This window comes from Lupinus angustifolius, chromosome LG06, assembly GCF_001865875.1.
Source record: "Lupinus angustifolius cultivar Tanjil chromosome LG06, LupAngTanjil_v1.0, whole genome shotgun sequence".
NCBI lineage: Eukaryota > Viridiplantae > Streptophyta > Magnoliopsida > Fabales > Fabaceae > Lupinus > Lupinus angustifolius.
Genome location: NC_032014.1, coordinates 30,517,243 through 30,536,710, shown reverse-complemented (window position 1 = coordinate 30,536,710; position 19,468 = coordinate 30,517,243). Strand labels below are relative to the sequence as shown.

Here is a 19,468-nt window from a genome sequence, read left to right as displayed (position 1 = left end):
TTGGTCACATAAATCATTCAGTGCAAACACTGGTGTTGTAGTCTATAGACCATGGTAGGTAATGAACTTCAATAAAGATCAATGTCAAATTGAAAAAATCCTAAGCTGAAGCTAAATTCTCAAAAAGTGTCCACAACAAAATTCACATGAAGGGGCATCTTAAGCCACAGGCTCATATGTACATCAAGGAGGAGGGTAACAAAGAAGAAAATGTGAAAGGTTTCATATTTGAAGATGCACCTGTTATCTCCTACTAAGCAAAATTTGATAACTAGGCACATTATAAAATGAATACCCAAACAACACTCCAAGACTTCTCTCTATTCACCCGATTTATCCGTCTCAGAATCACTACTAGCCAAACGTCTATGACCACCCCTTTTCGTTCTCGGAGAGGATAAGCTGTCTCCAGAGGTTCGCGCTGAATGAAACTGATCTTCGTGTTTCTGATATGCAAGGTAGTTTAGAGCTGTAACCACATCGGCTATAGCAGGACGCATATTAGGCTGCTCTTGAACACACATAGCAGCAATTGCAAGAGCTTGATATAACCCTCTAACTGGAAATTCACCTTCAAGCAGTGGATCAATCATCTGCGTGAATCTTTTCCTGTCTCGAAATAAGGGCCTCGCCTGCAAACAAATACAAATGCACCATGAGGTGATGATTTGCAAACAAATACAAATTCAAGATTGAAATTGTGTTCTTAACCACCAATCATCCACTAATTGAAACGGAGTGTGTTCAGTGCGCTAAAGGGAAAAATAAGGAGCTCTGAGATTACGAGCGATTATGTTTCTAAGGTTAGAAGGTTAGCTGTTATGTATACTTCACCGGTTCAGCCATATCACATTATTGAACAATACAAACAACCACTGTAAATGACAAGCATTAATGCAGATTACGGCAACCATAAAAAGTGACTCAAAAGAACTAGGTATTATATATCAAACCGTTCCTATTAGTATTCAATACCATAAAATTTAGCATTTGTATGAACAGAGAAATTAGATGAGGCATGAAATCAAATGTCAGTATCATGCACAAACTTAACCATGTATGAAGTCAATACTCAAAAGGAAAGTTTACCATAAGAAAACAAAATTGAACCATAACATAAATATTTTTGACAATCATTGAGGCATAGATTATGTATAGTCCCATCTCACATAGGTGAAAAAGAGAATCAAAAACAATTTGCTCTGTGCATGAAGTGCCCAGGTAAAAATATATTATTTTCAATGACTAAAAAAATTGGGAAAGTATGCTATGAAATGTGCGTAGTAGCACCAATATTTCTGTGAAAGTGTTCGGTTTTAGAGATTCAGTAAGCACTTTAAAGTTTAAGAAGTGCCTTCTTACAGGATGAAACCATGACCATTTTCTTATGGTCAGACTCTTAACTAATATCCAAATTAATCAGCTAAATTCAGAAAATTTCTAGCTTAACAGCTTCAGTATTTTCACGGCAACCTCTAATAAATTAAAATAAAAGTTGGCCTATCAGCGTACAACGAGCCAATGATGGATAAGAGAGAAGTATGATTCCTACAACTTATAATTACACTTGCAATTCAAAATAAGCAAGACAGCAACTAACTTTTGACAAGGACAACCATTACCAAAAGTAAATGTTTAAATGTATGGATTTCAGCATGAAGTTAGGTAAAAGAGCATTGACATACCCATGAAACTAGATTTAGTTTTTTTCCAGCTTTTGTATGGTCTATAGCTTTCCTACCCGTGATGAGTTCCAAAAGAACGACCCCGAAGCTGTAAATATCAGACTTGAACGTTAACTGGCCCGTCATCGCATAATCTGGGGCACAATACCCATATGTACCCATAACCCTGGTTGAAACATGAGTGTTATCACCACTTGGACCTACTTTAGCCAAACCAAAGTCGGATAACTTGGCATGATATCCCTCTCCTAACAAAATGTTTGAGCATTTCAGGTCACGGTATATGACAGGAGGTGTCATTTTATCATGCAAATATTCCAAACCCCTAGCTGCACCAGCTGCAATTTTCATTCTTGTATACCAATCAATTGGTTTTTGTCCCGGTTGAAGATCTGACGGCCCAAGGGAGAGGAAAAAAGATAAGCCATTGCAACAAAAAAGACTAACCTATAAGAAGAAAAATAAGTAATGAAAATGACAGAGTATATAGTTTTACCATGCAAATGGTTCTCCAAAGATCCCAATGGCATGTACTCATAAACCAATAGCCTCTGCTCTCCCTGAGCACAAAATCCATTCAACTTGACTAGATTAGGATGGTCTGCCGAACTCAGGGTTATCACTTCAACAACAAATTCGCGAACTCCTTGTGTCCCGTGAGGGTCAAGTTGCTTTATAGCTACGACCTACATAGACGATAACATGCTTCAAAATCTCACCACAAATTGGCATAACCATAAACATTTAAACTAACATAATATGAAAGAGCATAAGCATGCAACACATGACAAGAAATCGATTCCAATGCTTTAATAACAACAACCAAAGAATTTTCCTACTAAACGGCTTCAATTACATCGATCAAACAACAGTAGTATATCCTACAGAAAACAATGCTTCAACAATTACTCTTCTAATTGTTTGAGTGCATTCAAACAAACCTGGTTAATTTTCTCCAAGTTTCCCTTATAAACCTTGCCAAACCCTCCTTCACCTAGAAAGCAATCTGACCGAAAATTTCCTGTTGCAGCTGCAAGCTCATAAAAGGTAAATGTCTTTGCATTGATAGAATCTTTTTTTGGATCCAAAATCTTTGCATCCAGAGAGAGTTGATTATCCTTAGAATTTTGATCTTCATTTTTACCATTCTCATTCAAATCAACTTTGACCTTATCTACAAAAGCATAAAAACAAAACAACAAACACATGAGTAAGAGAGAGATGAAACAAAACGACACATGAGATAAACAGGTTGTCAATACAAATGCCAGAAGAAACTGTTTAAACAACATGCATCAAAATTTCAAAGCAAGGAAAAAGCACAAAATGACAACTTGCACCTTCTACAATGGATCGAACCTTTTCAAACCAATCAATCAACCAACAACGAAAAACAAATGAACATAAATTATAATTTGAACCTTAAAAAATATTAATAATTATGTAATTTCCAGAAAGTGAGGAAGAGTAGATTTTGAAATATTAAAACTTTCAGAGGAGAACGAGTTATCAACAACCACCAAATTAATTGCAATGTTAAGCACAAATCAAATAAAACCAAATTCACTTTTTTTTTCTTTTAAATGCCATAAATTTTAATAAAAAAAACATCCTATGAAAGATGCTTCCAAAACGAAACAAAAATGGACACACTCAACAATTTGCATAAAAAAAGCGAAACTTTGGTCTATTTAAACAAGAAAAAAAATGACCTTTGATAAAGTTAGAACATACCCACATCCAAAATTTTCAATCATTTTAATAAAAACATTCAGGAAATGGTGGCAACATAAGATCAAAAACAGTGGGTGAATGACACTTTTATCCGGGTTAATAAAAATGGTTTAACATTAATCATTGAAGATCCATTACAAAATTTACCCGGAAAAATGGGATTGTTGGTATCGGATTTTTTGCTAGATTTTCCCGCGCAACCAAAGCAACCCATGTTTCTTTTTTTTTTTTGTCTTTTCTTTGCTTATGTTATTATTGGTTTGTCTCTGTTTCAAGTTCACCACCCAGAATAGGGAAAGAACATTAAAACAAAAAACACGCCAAAAACAGTGTCACACTGTTAGAACAGGAAGAGAGAGAAGAGAGAAGAGAGAGAGAGAGAGAGAGAGAAGAGTCTTCTAGAACTATAATTTTTTTTTATGATTCTGCGTTGCTTTGATATATATAAAATTATGAGTGAACCAATGAGAAGCTTGCACGAGGGAGAGAGAAGGGGTTTTTATGTAATTTGGTAGGTGAGTTATAATCACATGGTAAACTTTACTGTTACTCGGTATTAAGACAACGATGCATCGGTGGTAATTCAACGGTTTCGGTAAGAGCTGCTTCGCAAAAAACATCTTTGTCTTAATGGACCACGCGTCAGTGCCACGTGCCCTCCATCGTTACCAAATGTGTTTTCCTTCTCTTTATATTTTTTTGTACGAGTGAGACCACTTACTCTGAGAGTAAGTTTTTTAGATTTATTCTTTATTTTAGTCATCAATTATAGAGAAATTCAATAGTTTAGATCTATTTAATAATTCAACCATTAGATTTTCTTATAATTGATAATTAAGATGTGAAGTAAGTTTAAAAGTAAGTGGATATTCTCTCTTTTTTATTACTGTAAGTTATATTTTTGTACTACTAAGAGTATATCATCACCCTTTTATGATACATGGATATCTCTTCTAATAAATGTCGTTCTCAAGAATCGAACACTTGATATTTTGGTCATTGTAAAAATTCGGAAAAATATTACATGTTTCTACCAACACCTTGTCACTTTTAGATGAATTTAATATTTATACAATAATATTATAAAAATATTAATTAATATAAATAATGATGATACATTGTAAAAACTCTTATGTTATTAATAAATAAATAGCATAATATTTATGCACTATTAATGTATATATTTATATATTAATGAATCATTCTTAATTCATTTGGATTACTTTTATTTAAAAGCTGATGATTATTAATATATAAGCGGTAAATAATATGGTAATAATACTAAAAACTTTTATACTATCGGAACATACATTTTTTCATAATAAATATTAAACTGAAAATATCCATATATATTGGTGCAAAGTGAAACACCTATACTATATTTCACGATGACTAAAAGGTAACAAGTTCGATTTGTGAAAATGACATTTGTTAAAAAATACAATCAAATACTCTAAAAAGTATTAGTTCCTTACCTATACAGTAATAAAATACCTTTAAGACCTCAAAAAAATAAGCAACTTGAGTTATTTAAACTATGAAGCATATTCATTTTGATCTTTAAATTTATTTCTCAATTCCTTGTTGAATTGTTTGACTATATTCTTCTAGATGATATTTATTATAGGAATGACAAAAATATTAATTTATTTGATACCTGCAAAAATATTATACTTTTTTTATTTTATACTTATATAGTATTTGTTTTATTATTATTATTTTATAATGAACTTTAATTGTTGAAATATAATAATAAAGATACATATAAATAAAAAATTAATCATATAATAATTATATATATTGATTATTACAAAATATCTAAATATGTACTTAAATTTAAAATCTCGTTCTATAGTTGTTAATATTTGCTATTCATGTGACAAGAAAAAACATTACTGGTGTCAATCCGGCCCTATTGCTTCTTAGGAAAGTTTTATCATTTTTATCTAAAAAATAATGCTTTTATGTTTAATAGATGATTTGGAAAGAATATCCAAACTTGGTGGAGGAGGTGGGAACATGAATCTCACCTTTTTAGATTAAAAAATATCAAATTTTTGTGTGTGAGATTATTTAAGTGTCATACTCTTTATAACATTTAATTTTTTCAGTGATAATTTATAAAATAATCATATTATAGGATTTAAAAATGGTAACTTTAATGACTTAAATGTTAAATGCATCTTTTTTAATATATAGTTGAAATTGAGTAATATTTTTAGCACACTAATTAATAATTTCTCAGATTACATTGAAATTACTATGTACCCTCAAATCCTAATGAAATTTTAAATATTATATATATTTTCCCTATATTTTTTATTTTTCTAGTTGACTTAAATATGATAAGTCTCATAACAATAAAAGTAATATGCTAGTTTAAATTAAAAATAAAAATACAATGCTTGGATGAAATAAATTAAATCGAGTTAAATACAACTTCATTGGACTTGTTTACGTCACCATTTTTACCATTAATTTTCTAATAGTTTATAGTACCTTCAACTTTTTGTATATTTTCAATGTCCACTAGTAGTATAAGTCATTATAGATTAATTGTGGATATTAAATAACGATGCTATTATAATAATTATAAATAAAAATAAATAATACCAACTATTATACATAATTATTCGACTACCTCAACTTCTACCTTAAATTCAATTCGTTAAATTTATTTACAAACTAGTTAACTTGTGCCATTTTTATATTATTTATAATAATATGTTTTCAATATTAATCTGACATCAAATATTGACTAGGACAACTTTTGGACTCGTATTTGATCCTAGATCCAATTAAATATAATCCATAACTATTTTAGATAAAGTTTTCTCAGTATTTAACTTATTATTATGTTTTGTAATTTGATATATGAATTAATATATGTATATATGTTGTTAATTATGTATATATAATGAAGAATTATAGAGTCAATTTTTGAACAAAAAGATGTCATTAACATCTACACAATTGAATAGAGACACATACAAGTATTAATTCTCAGAAAGATCAAAATGTCATGAATTTGATTTCCGTTAGCGACACTTGTTGAAAAAATAATCACATATTTCAAAGTGATTAATTCTTCGTCAATAATATGATGAAATATATTTGGTATTACAAAAAAAAATTTCAATAAATAAATAAAATATAGGTGGATTCGATATAGAATTGAGGAAGGAAATGTGAGTTGTTCCCTACGCCTATCGAACTTATCATGTTGTTTAGTTTGTTACAACAATGATGTCACGTGTTACAGTAAGGTAGTTCAACAAATTGAGAATTAGAGGTATTTCAACAAATTGAGAATTAGAGGTAGTTCAACAAAGACACGGTTACTGCTATTACAAATCTTCCTAGGACATCACAACAATACTAGTATTTCACATGAGTACATATTACTACTCATATTAATCATTACCATATTTGTCTTTTGTTTTGTTGTATTGGATTCAAGTATGAAGTCTTATATTAAATATGCATAAATGATTTAAAGAATTTATAAGTAGAAAAGCTTATAAAATTAATATCTTAATGTTTTAGTTCAAAACATGGTGTCTCATACCGGATAACAATAAAAATAAAACTTCCCCACTGATCTCAATCTGGTCGAACATGTTGAAGGTTGTAAGGGCTATACAACTAATACATTGCAAAACATTTATAGATAGTAGGAGGGTGAATTTTGGGTAGAGAGATTATATGTTTGAACAATATCTCATTCTCTATTTTTAGTCAATCACATATTGACACATAAATAAAAGAAAAATTTTAAAACAAAAAATAACATTCTAATTAGTTCAAGATAAAGAATAAACAGTATTAGAATATATGATATTTGTGAGCCGTATTCTTCCTTTCCTTTATGCCTATTGGTGCAGTTTTTGCTTTCAGATTAGACATCAATGCAAATTTAATACAGGTATGAAATTTATGCCACGAGTAACTATTACATGATAATAATCCTAATCAAATCTCAACCAAATTATTAATAATGATATAACTGTAATTTAAAATTGAATAAATTGTTAGATATAGTTGAGACGAAGTATATAATAAGTTCTCTCTTATTAGAGACATTCTATTTATATTCCTCTCTCGTCATGAATTTTTAATTAGCCTTTAAACATCCATCGCTGTATGAAATTAAAGCGTGGCATTAAGTTTAGTAGTTAGCACTATTAGTTTAAGTAGGTAGGTATCAATCAATAAGGAAGTAAAGCTTGGACTAGTGCGCTCCCACCATGTTTCAACCAAATACCTACCTATTATGTTTTGAGTAGAGCATAAAGATTAATACATACTCAGTATTCATTATTTATTTGAATTATTTTTATTTAAAAGTTAATGATAATTTTAAAATAAATAATAGATGATACATTGACAATATAAAAAACTCTAACATTATATACATCTTTTGTTCTTATGTTTTAATTTTTATATGTCATTCAAAATACTTTGATGTTTTAATTTTTATAAGTTATTCTAAATATTTTGATTTTAAGAAAATTATTGTACATTTATACTTTGTTTTTTTAACTATATCTTCATTTATGATATTTCATTACATATTTCTGAATTTTTTAAATTTAATTTCTAATGTTAATTAAATAAGTAGTTTTAATGAAATTATATAAAAAAATTACCTTATTTAATGAGTTCTTATACTATGTCCATAACTTTAAACTTGGAAGATATACGAAAGTATCATTGATAATTTGGGTCATGTCCATGAGGCATGCCTTCCTAGGCAGACATGACATGAAAAATGTGTCTATCTACTCTATAATGTCCATCCAATGTGTCATCTTCGCTCATTGACATTTCAAATGGACAAATAGTGTCACCCATGAGCATTAATGAATACTATAGTAAGAAATTTGATGGATCAAATATGACAAAAGTAATTCATGTTTTACCACTTGAGTACAATGGAACAATTTTCCAAAATATAATATATTACCAATTAATTATATATTCAGTTTATGCAAAACAATGTGTTATGTTTTGTATTTTGAATTTCACTATCACAGTGTGCATCTATATATTCTCAAATATGGTAACATGAATATTGCAATGTCTCAGCAGTGAAATAAAAAATAAGAGACAATATATAATATCTTGCAATGTTCTATGTATTATGTCATTTTTAGTTTCTTTTTAATTTAGAGCGACCCGCAAGGCCACCCTGCCCATGTTTAAGGCGGGCAGGGCATAATATTTCATAATTTATTTGAAAACAGACATGTTCATATCCATCTTAATTTTAGTGGGCATTGTGTAAACATGAGCATGACGACCATCATAATTGCCATACTTATGTTCCATGGAAGACAAAGACAAAGAAAGGACCTGTGTTGCCTCTCAGCCAACAAACTCTGATATTATCAGCTGGTAGCATTTAACTTGTACACTATGAAAATAAATCATGGTTGTTGAACAATAGATACTAAAAGAATATCCAACCTAAATTTCTCACTACTCTTCTCATTTATCAAAGTATTTTAGTCAATCAGACTTAATTTAAAATTTTAGGTCCTAAGGCTTACATTCTTGTATAATTAATGTAGTATCATATATTTTTTTTAATAAAATCTTAAGAATATAAATATGTGATAGGTTAGGATGAAATGAAAATAAATCATGACAAGACTTACTAAAGCCTTAAGCAACAATCTTGAAAAGGAATGACTAAAGTTTAAAACTTATATTCACATCATTACGATTCAAATTTTAAAATAAAACTTTATCTGAATATTTTTTTAATACTATCAATGATATTTCTTCACCTTTTTGGGTAAGGTTTTTTTGGGTTCGTGGTTGCCCCCCAACAAGTGTCGCTCATAGGAATCGAACATTCAACCTTGAAATCCAGTAAAGCCTTAGACTACTAGACCAACGCCTTATTAGTTATCCGAGACTATCTTAAAAAGAAGAATATAAGAATACTTAAAAACCAAATTGATTTGAATGAGGAAGGTCTAACTTAGACACTTTTAGAAGATTAACACAAAACAAATATATACATTAAAAAAATTATATTTTATTCAAGAAATACATCATTTTCCTTAATCAATATAGACATATTTACATAAAATAACTTGGGGGTCACCCTATGGAGGTTACCCCTTAGTCCCTTACCAAATAATTGAAGTTCCTTATCAAATAATTGAAGTTCCTTCAGCATGCAGGTAATTAACCTTAACATCCCAGCTAAGAGACCTACCATATAACAACATTATAATTGTTTCGTTGATGTTTTGTGTGGAGTTCTAGCTCAATTTGTTAGCATATATAGTATTACAACCATTTTAATAATTAAGTGGATTAATAATTAATCCATTAATTTGGTAGCTGTTAGGGCATTTAGAGAAAGGAAAATAGCTTCAATATTAATAACCACATAATCATAAACATAACCACACACAATATTTGACATGATTATAGTGGTGATCAAAATTAATGATATAATATTAAGACTTATGTATACGAGTATTATCTTAAGTTTTAGTATTGACTTATTCATTTTAAAAATTATTAGTTAAGACTTAATATAATTGTTATCATTCTTTTGTAACACATTATATATTTATATTTATATATCTGATCTAGTAGTGTAAAGTCATAATGGATTCCTAAGATCAAATATTCCATTATTGTAAGCGACAAGGGGAGAGACAACCACAACTTTTAAAATGATTAGTTTCTTACCCAAAAAAAGTAAGAAATACCTTGGTAATTCCAAAAATACATTATATATTTATATTTAGAAATATTTTACTTAAAAATCTACATGATATTATATTATTTATTTCAGCTCATCATTTTAGACATGGATTTAATATGTATATACTAATAGTATAAGTGTTTTTACAATATCAACAAATCATTCATCATTGATTTATTAATTATTGATTCTTAAACATAAAACATAAGTAATACAAATCAACAATAAATAATACGCTAACAGTATAAAAAAATTTAAAATATCCGTGCATAGATTTTACGATCAGTAAAAAAACGTTGGCTCATATCTTTTCCAAGGCCCAAGTTGATGATATTGATATTCCAGATAAACGACGTCGTTTTCAATGTGCACCGTGCATAAACATCATCAGAAATATCCAGTAACACAAACAGCGATGAGAATAATGACGTCATATTTGAGAGTTCAGAAACCATTACCATTCATCAACTTCAAATCCATAACACGAGCATTCTCCGTCGCCGCCACCATATCGCCGCCGTCGAAGGCAATAATATACTCAACACACGGTGAACCTAACACGGTGGCGAAGTTAGTTTCGATTCCAGGGATTGAAGTGAAAGAGAATGAAGTGTGTGTGAAAATGTTAGCAGCTCCTATAAATCCATCAGATATAAATAGGATACAGGGTGTTTATCCAGTGCGGCCAGAACCACCGGCTATTGGTGGATACGAAGGTGTTGGAGAAGTTTATTCTGTTGGTTCTGCTGTTCATAATTTCTCTCCTGGTGATTGGGTTATTCCTTCTCCACCTTCTTTTGGTTAGTTTTTTTTTTTTTTGCTTGTTTTTTCATTTCTGCATTTTATTATTTCATTCTTCTTCACTAAATTGGATAAGTAGATGCTATGTTTGGGTTGATTGATTGATGGAAGTGAATGAATGAAAAGCGTTTCAAATTGCTACTGCAGCTGGCCACTTCGATGTAACTGCAATAGGCCGCAACGCAACAATATCGGGCTACAACAAACTGAATGGATGTCAATTTTTTTTATTTACAAAATAATTCACATTACAATGGGCGCAATTCGTATCGCAACGACTGCAATGATCGCAATTACAATAACCGCAATTACGACCGTTACCGCAATTTAAAACACCTAGTTGGAATAGAATGGAATGACAAATCCATTTTTAAGATTTTTTTTGGAAAATTATGTAATGTGAGATCAGGTTTTGAATCCTGTAATTTCAACTTTGGAGTGGTTTTACTTAACCACCGTCCATAGCTTTGAGGATAGAGATGCACGGTTAAAGAAAAAAGAAAAAAGGAAAAAAAACGAGTCCAATTTATCGTTAAAACACATGGGCGACCCAATGCACAAGACAACCATCTTGTAGGTCTGGGGAGAGTAAATGTGTGCAGTATTACCCCCCTCTCTCTCAAGCGGAGAGACTTGAAGCATAAGAAAAATAACTTTACGGTTTAGCCGAGTCTCACTCTCTGTCATTAAAACACATCCTAAATTAAAATAAAGATATCAATGTTTTGTAACTCGGCTTTAGTTATTCTAGATGTTTCTGTAATCATTATGGTATCTTAACTTTGTGCAGTTGTGTTAATACAAACGTTCTATACTAATAAGATAACCATTTGAAGTGTTGGTACTTCCTAGCTTACCAATGTTATTATATTTGATTTTTGTGTGGCACAGGGACATGGCAGACATACATTGTCAAAGATCATAACGTATGGCACAAAGTAGACAAGGGTGTACCGATGGAATATGCTGCTACAATTACGGTTAATCCATTGACTGCTCTCCTCATGCTTGAAGACTGCATTACTTTGAACTCAGGCACCCCCTTTTGCTACAATTCCTGTAATATTTTTTTGTTCATGAGTGCATTTGTTTGTGCCTGTTTGAACTTTGTAATTCTGGGTATCAACAGGAGATACTATTGTGCAAAATGGGGCTACGAGCATGGTGGGGCAGTGTGTCATTCAGATTGCAAAATCTCGTGGCATTCGTAACATAAATATTATAAGAGACAGGTTCTCCTTTGAATGTTCCTTGCATGTTTTATGAGCTTCTAAATATTATTTTAGATTATAGTTTGCTTATGATAACATTTTTTTCTGTTTCTTTAAAATAAAAATGGTTAACATTCTTCTATTCCCTTTTCCTGCGCTTCCAGCTAAATAATATATTTATGAAGAATCTTAATCATGCACTGCAAATCCTTCTACTGGCAGGGCTGGGGTTGATGAAGTAAAAGAAAGACTTAAGGATTTGGGCGCGGATGAAGTTTTTACCGAGAATGAACTGGAAGTGAAGAATGTCAAGAGTCTCCTGGTATACTTTTACTTGTAATTGTTGTTTTGGTCTATGCTATGGGATGGATGTCAATTTTGCAGATGAATGTCGACGATTCATTGGTTGAGCATTTGGGAAGCCTAATATGGATATAATTCTACCTTTTATTATTTTAAGTTTTGAATGAATGTGCCTTTCTGAAACACTAGGGAACCTGACAAATCTCATTTCTATTAGTTGTGGCAAACACAATTGTTTTAGGAGTTATTATCTATCTCGGATATGAATAACTTGTTAAATCAAATTGATGTGCTAGGGTGATATACCTGAGCCTGTTCTGGGTTTTAACTGTGTTGGTGGCAATGCTGCTTCTTTAGTTCTCAAATTTTTGAGGTATGACATGAAATATTAGGTAAAGAAGTTCCCTTCCGTTACTATATATCATTCTAACAAATATTGAAATAAAGTTTTTGCATTGCAGACATGGAGGGACTATGGTGACATATGGTGGAATGTCTAAAAAACCCGTTACAGTATCAACTTCATCCTTCATATTTAAGGTCAGGCCGTAACTTCCAATCATTGGCTTCCCTCAGTTAAATGATTACTATATATCTTGGTTAGCAATGATTGACATGAAGCTTAAAGATATTAATCATGGCATTATAAACTTGAGCCAAATTAAAATTGCCACTAAAAAAAGTGGTTATTGTCTGGCTGAGTAGTTTGCACAAGGGCTCTAGTTGGAACTTAGAAGTAGTTCAAATTAAGGAAGGGGGTTTTATGTCATGAAGTTTTTAAGATAATTGACAAGTCTCCTGTAAAATTTATGATATATTTTATGCTCTCTAAATGTGCTGAAGTTGGGTATAAATGATGCCAATACTAGTAAAAAGTACTCTAGGACTCTAGGCCAATATTTTGAGTTTATAAATATTTGTAAATTCAATAAATACTTTTAAGTTCACAAGCCTTCACACAGACCCATATTTTGAGTTTATAAGGTTAATGTTGTTGAAGAGCAAGATGTTATTTTGCAGTATACAGAGATGGAACAGATAAATTATAAGTCTCTTCAAGTTCTCTCTATAGTTTGCAGGGCATATATATCATGTTAATCAACATAGTTATCCATCCACTGGATACTTTTGAGCTTATAAGATTTTATTTGTTCAAGTGATGTATGCCACTCTTAGGAGGGCTTTACACAATCAATACCTCCAGTCTCATAGCTATATGTTCAAGTGATGTATGGCATCTCTGGAACTTAATATTTCAAATAGAAAATGAATGGGTAGAAGATAGGCAAGGCTAAATAGTCATTTTAGACCATGAGCCTTGATACCCTTTTATATCATATCTTATCTTTCTGCTTACTAGTTACTAGAATAACTAATCTAGAAGTGTAACCATAATCTAGAACCACATGTTTGCAGGAACTTTCTTTGAGGGGATTCTGGTTGCAGAAATGGTTGGGCAAAGATAAAGCTGAAGAGAGCAGAGGAATGATAGACAGGCTTTTGGCTCTTGTAAAAGATGGAAAGTTAAAATACAAGTATGTATTCTATCCATGGAATAATTAAATTATTCAACGAAGATTATTAATTGGTCATGAAACTTCAATTTTAATTTTGTCCTATTGTATCTGTTTTGAATTAATGGGTCACACTGTTTGCAGGATGGAACTGGCTCCCTTTGAGGAATTCAACACAGCATTGGATAAAGCTCTAGGAAAACTTGGGAGCCAGCCTAAGCAAGTTATCAAATTCTAAATATTGGTATTATCTTTTTAATTGTGTGTTGAGACTGGAGAGGGGATTGTTTTTCCTTATTAATAATCATTGAATTAAAAATAATATACATGAATGAAGTTAGTACATAAAATAAAAAGTGAAAAAATGCAAAATAATCATAAAAATTTATAAACAGAGAAAAACTAAATTTACATTCCAGTGATTCATGGTGCATGTGGGAACCATCTCTTTCTACGATTTCCATCTATTTACCTCATTCAATAGTCATCATCTTCAAGAACAATTTAATTTCATATTTTAGCATATAGATAAATTATTTAACAGCTGAAATTTTATCATTTCAAATGAGTGGAAAAAGAAACCGTTGAACCATATGTCATTTGTCTTATTATTTAACTATATTAAATTTAAAATAAGTTCAATGAATTATAACATTTTCAGTCGTGCACTTTGAAGTGGGGGCTGAGGGATTTCGTTGTAAAATTCCTTCAAACATTGAAATGAAACTACGGGATCAAGAAAGTGTAGTGAGGCTTTAAGAAGGCTAAAAAGAATCCCAACTAAAAGCACAGTCCATAAATAAAGCAGCCAAACATAATGAAATTGGAAGAACAAAAAAACAATTTCAATTTTCACCAAGTGTATCATTATGCAAATTATGCTTCAAATGAATGGGAGGATTTGGCCATAAATTATTATATCCTTCAATTGATCAAAGAATCATATTTTAACTTTCAAACCTCAACTTTTCAGAATCCTTAGCAGAAAGAATCAGAGCCTTGGCCATGTAATAAAGCAGAGGGAACCTATGAAGCACATTCCTTTGTTAAGATGTAGTCCACAGCCTCTTCTACAGTGTCAACAACCTGCAGAAATGAAGTTGTTCATAATCCCACCACAGTATTTTACACAAAGGTGCAAGTTTTAGATAATCAAGTAGACACTTTGAGTTTAATAAGCTACTGGTGGTGTTGCCTTAGTCATAACTCCTCCATAAATTTCAGAAAACACTTTTTGGACAATTCAATGCAGATTGTGGTGTAAATTGTAAGTTTCATAATGATTAGTCTTCCATCAATTTTTCAAAAGGCGAAAAGCCCCGAAAACAAAAAGAAATTAATAACAAAATGAAAACATTGTACATCCTTTACTTTCTGTTTGACTCAGATTGTTAACCAATTTCAGTTTTGGTTGGGATACTATTTGTTCCCATCTTGGCATCTGCTATTGGAAGATATATAGTGTTTCTCAATCTTATGCCTCTAACTATCCATAACAGTGACAGCCATATTTCAAAGAAATTAAAAGAGAGAGAGGAAAATGTATAACTATATATGACACTTTTCTAGAGGAACGTAAACGGGATTACCAGGTCTGCTGGAAATTTGTCATGATTTCCCTTCCCCTTGAAAACCCCAGTTCTGGTGAGAATAGAAAACCAAGGATGCCCAGTCTGAAATGCACAATTTCCATTAATATCACCATTTTTCAGCAGATAACTTAATGTATCATGTTTGTGAAATCTAACTCCATGCGGCATACCTGTCTTGCACCTCTGATATCAACTACAGGATTATCTCCAATCATATAAAGTGTTTTTAAATTTTGAGCATGATTATAAGTATCGTCATGAATCTGCGGCACAAGTTGTTGTAACACAGTTTCAGCATTCCTGAAAACAGATGGATGTGGTTTACCAAAAGATGTATGCTTCAGGGGATGATGGTGAATCCTGCAAGGAGAGCATCTCTTGGTAAGAAATTAAGGCAATTATATTTGGCTGCAGTTTTGATATTGTGCTTAAGAAGCCCCACACCCTCTCTATCTATATATTGGACACACACATCAGTGGTTAGATAATAGGCAGTCTTACCTGTTGAAGATGGATTCCAATGCAATCCTGAAAGCTCCCAAGCCCAGACGTTCAGAAGGAAAAGCAGTCTAGCTTTTTTGGGACCTTGTCAGTAAGTATAGTAATATGGCATTTTAAAAGGATTCCATGTAATATCTATATCTTCCTGAAGAAGTTACCTACAGAAAACATCAACCAACCTGGTATTCAAGGTCATCATTGGCAAAATACAGATATGGTTGTGGTCCAACATTTCTTCCAGGAAGGCCTCCAGTTTTTAAGATGTCACAAAGAACCTGAATGAAAACTCTCAGTCACTTCACTAATCTACAAATTCAGTGCAATAAAATAAAATCAGATTAAAAAAATCCAAAGTACTGTTTGATTTTTTTTCTCTCACTTCTCGTAAGTTGGGGAAATTATTATTCGCTACATATTATTCTGTCTGAGTTGTCATTGTTATCGTATTGAACTTCCCATCAGAATCTTACAGGGACAATTTGATTTAAAACATTATTTTGGAAAATGTAAAGCTCCATGTTTTTTTGGAATGGGCTTACTGTGTTGAAAAGTTGGCACACATGACCTACACCGATGTTACAATTTTTTTTTGGTCTGTCCGGATGTCAGTTTTAATAAGTCTGCTTCATAGCTAACCACAAAGTCATGGCATGCAGTTTGGTTCCTCATCATAGGAAGGACCAAAACCACTTTTAATCTAATTGTGTTATTTTATTTCACATACAAATCCTATCGCGTTGTGAAAAAAATGTCTGAACAATGGTTAAACCTTCCATTAACTTTCCAATGGTTATGGTAAAAGCTGTTTAATTAAACTAACTCCATATAACTTGTGACTCATACAAATAAGTCATAGATCAATGTAACCTGTATGTGGCTCACCAAATAGGCAGGAAATAAAAAGGAAAGACAGGTCACATGGATAGGAAATAAAATCTTTGAAACCTGAATGTCCCTGCTCCAATCAACAGGATCACTAACTATGAATGCTGCTTTAACCCTTTCAGAGAACACGTGATTCTTTGGAGCGCCCTCATTAAACTCTGCATTCTGAACAGCAGCCAATTTGGTTGTCCATTTCTTGTACGGTGCCAGTGGATCAATATTTTCAAAGAGTGATGCATATTCATCAATTGAAAGAACATTTCTGAAGATAAAATCAACAAAAATAAAGATAATAAGGAAGATGATGGGTTGCTTACTCGTCATTTTTAGGAAATATCAGAAAAGTCAATTATCTTAGAAGTTAAAACCTTACTTAAAACCATATTCAGACATCACTGCAGCAGGTTGCCCTTTTCCCACAGCAACAATGAATTCATTCTCAAATCTGTATAACCACAATGAAGCTTTAGTCCCACTAAGTGAGGTTGACATCATAAATCATGTTCATTAAAAAAGCATTGATCTTTAAATACTCCTTAATCGTTTTACTTATGATTTTTATTGGCATCCATTCGCCTCTAGAAATTAGATTAACTCCATTTGACCTACTCTTCTTAATGGGACTTCTAATAGTCACCTCAACACATATCCAAACTATTTTTAAGGTACAATTCTACCATCTTTTCTACAATAGGAACTAGCTCAAGTTTCTCCATAATGATTCATTCCTACTCTATCTTGTCTAGTTTGTACACTCACCTACCACAACATTTACATCTCTACTACATTGAGTTTATTCTCTTGTTGACATTTTACAGCACAACATTCAGTCTCATTAAAACTGGGCCTTACAGTTAGGAGGTAAAAAAATTCCTTAAGCTTGAGTTGCATTTTTCTATCAAATACGACAGACACTTAAAGCACTTAGCCATTTCATCCCCCCACTTGAATCATGATTTACATCTATATCAATTTCTTCATCGTGTTGCATAATTAACCCAATATACATAATTCTAGCGACTTGTGGTGCGGATTTCATTCTCAAATCTTTAAACTGAAAAAATCATATAAAGATAAATATAACAGAATGAAATAGGCCTAAAGTCCTTGAACTCTTTTTACCCCTATTGGTTTCCATATGTAATAAACATAACAGGATCGATTAGGAGGCACATGTATACCTATTGACCAATTGTTTAAATGGTGAATGACCCTGTAAAACCTGCATGATGATCACATTTTTAATGGTTTAGGCTAGAATCATTGCACTTTCAAAATAAAATTTAGGGCAACAACGTGAAAAGGCAATCACTTACACTTTTTGAAAGAGAAATGCAGCAAACAGGGCTATTATTGTGTGAAGCAAGAAACATTAGATTTTATTTGGATGATCAAAATTAGAGATACTAGATAAATGTGAAGTTTTTAACTTATAAGTGCACTCAACTTTTAATTTTAACCATTTCTCAACTTAAAATACAACTTACAAGGTATTCTCACTACATGCATATATTGATTAGTGCATCACAAAATTCAGAAATACCTGTGAAGGTGAGACGTTAATACCCAAGAGTTGACTCAGCTCAAAGGCCCTTTTAGCTTCAGGAAAACCACCACCTGTGTAAAATATAAAATCATCATCAATAAACGGCCTGTTGGTTCAACACATTATATTTTCAGGAACTGATTATGCAGGTAATTCATCAATTACACTCATATAACAACAAAACCTTACATAACGTAGCAAAATTGAAAGTATTGTAAACATAATAAAACATCAAATAAGAGCAATAACAAGTAGAACTAACCATTGGTAAGAAAAACGTAAGGAATTCTGAGTCTACCTGAGTCAGAAACAAAAAAAAAACAAATTAATCATTCCATAATAGTAAATAGCGAAAATTCATAGATCCTACCAGCGCCGTCGTATAATCTTGTTAACGCTGACGGAGATCCACCGACGGGAGTGTTTCCGAGCAAAATTACACCGTCGATATCGAACGCAATCCCAAATGAATGTCTACTACTGCTACATTGGTTATTGAATTAGTGTAATTATATGATGCAACAAAAAATAGGATTAATGAGGAATGTGAGTGTTTCACGAACCTTTCAGATTGGTGAGAAAATGAACGTGAAAGTAGAAATGAAAATTTTGATTGGTTCTGTCGAGAAACTTTGGTGAAGAGATTGAAGCTCATCGTTTCACTCCTTTCTCTTTTTTCAATTCCTCACGAAAAGTATGTTACCAGTGCAAAGTGAATGCTTTTGAATATATGGGCTGATTTGTTAAACGGGCCAGCCCAACAAAACAACTATAGGGTCACCGGTTCTGAGTCTTGCACAATGCTTATCTTTTTCAACATAAGATCAATCCTCTCCATTAGTCGAGAGAAGTTTATTAAAACCAAAAGGAAAAATCATGTGATATTTTTACTATTTAGAACAAATGAAGATAAAACAATAACTTCTCTATGATATTTGAGGATGATTGTTTTGTTCACATCAGCAC

At 31.7% G+C, this 19,468-nt stretch overlaps 3 protein-coding genes across 4 annotated transcripts; 1 reads left to right on the top strand and 2 right to left on the bottom strand.

The window, feature by feature from the left end:
- LOC109351054 (probable serine/threonine-protein kinase PBL5) lies at window positions 46-3,811 on the bottom strand. The gene is made up of 5 exons (XM_019592377.1): window positions 3,567-3,811; window positions 2,627-2,859; window positions 2,182-2,371; window positions 1,686-2,077; window positions 46-632 (listed from the first exon to the last, which is right to left on the bottom strand). The coding sequence occupies exons 1-5, from the start codon at window positions 3,631-3,633 to the stop codon at window positions 321-323; spliced, it is 1,194 nt and encodes a 397-aa protein (XP_019447922.1). The 5' UTR covers window positions 3,634-3,811; the 3' UTR covers window positions 46-320.
- Window positions 10,479-14,260, top strand: LOC109351050 (probable trans-2-enoyl-CoA reductase, mitochondrial). Its single transcript, XM_019592371.1, has 8 exons — window positions 10,479-10,949; window positions 11,842-11,985; window positions 12,080-12,182; window positions 12,384-12,483; window positions 12,761-12,837; window positions 12,926-13,004; window positions 13,881-13,999; window positions 14,123-14,260. Exons 1-8 carry the CDS (start codon window positions 10,514-10,516, stop codon window positions 14,214-14,216), a joined length of 1,152 nt encoding a protein of 383 aa, XP_019447916.1. The 5' UTR covers window positions 10,479-10,513; the 3' UTR covers window positions 14,217-14,260.
- Window positions 14,802-19,213, bottom strand: LOC109351051 (uncharacterized protein YKR070W). Of its 2 annotated transcripts, none has more exons than XM_019592372.1 (12): window positions 19,066-19,213; window positions 18,873-18,985; window positions 18,765-18,800; window positions 18,500-18,573; window positions 18,138-18,178; window positions 17,330-17,401; window positions 17,017-17,218; window positions 16,251-16,346; window positions 16,072-16,139; window positions 15,741-15,930; window positions 15,568-15,651; window positions 14,802-15,064 (listed from the first exon to the last, which is right to left on the bottom strand). In XM_019592372.1, exons 1-12 carry the CDS (start codon window positions 19,155-19,157, stop codon window positions 15,005-15,007), a joined length of 1,128 nt encoding a protein of 375 aa, XP_019447917.1. In that variant the 5' UTR covers window positions 19,158-19,213; the 3' UTR covers window positions 14,802-15,004. The 2 variants fall into 2 exon arrangements, with proteins under 2 accessions (XP_019447917.1, XP_019447918.1); XM_019592373.1 differs by having other exon boundaries at window positions 18,873-18,982; window positions 19,066-19,212.

What these genes read in the sequence shown, in the direction of transcription:
- LOC109351050 (XM_019592371.1), top strand. Translation starts at nt 10,514, where the DNA reads ATGTGCACCGTGCATAAACATCATCAGAAATATCCAGTAACACAAACA. An exon ending in TTAGTTCTCAAATTTTTGAG is followed by an intron (nt 12,838 to 12,925) that starts GTATGACATGAA and finishes TTTGCATTGCAG; the next exon opens with ACATGGAGGGACTATGGTGA. An exon ending in CTTCATCCTTCATATTTAAG is followed by an intron (nt 13,005 to 13,880) that starts GTCAGGCCGTAA and finishes ACATGTTTGCAG; the next exon opens with GAACTTTCTTTGAGGGGATT.
- LOC109351051 (XM_019592372.1), bottom strand. Translation starts at nt 19,157, where the DNA reads ATGAGCTTCAATCTCTTCACCAAAGTTTCTCGACAGAACCAATCAAAA. An exon ending in ATTGGAGCAGGGACATTCAG is followed by an intron (nt 16,347 to 17,016) that starts GTTTCAAAGATT and finishes GTTTTCATTCAG; the next exon opens with GTTCTTTGTGACATCTTAAA. An exon ending in ACAAATTTCCAGCAGACCTG is followed by an intron (nt 15,065 to 15,567) that starts GTAATCCCGTTT and finishes TCATTTCTGCAG; the next exon opens with GTTGTTGACACTGTAGAAGA.
- LOC109351054 (XM_019592377.1), bottom strand. Translation starts at nt 3,633, where the DNA reads ATGGGTTGCTTTGGTTGCGCGGGAAAATCTAGCAAAAAATCCGATACC. An exon ending in CAACAATCCCATTTTTCCGG is followed by an intron (nt 2,860 to 3,566) that starts GTAAATTTTGTA and finishes ATGCTTTTGTAG; the next exon opens with ATAAGGTCAAAGTTGATTTG. An exon ending in ACTTGGAGAAAATTAACCAG is followed by an intron (nt 2,372 to 2,626) that starts GTTTGTTTGAAT and finishes TCGTCTATGTAG; the next exon opens with GTCGTAGCTATAAAGCAACT.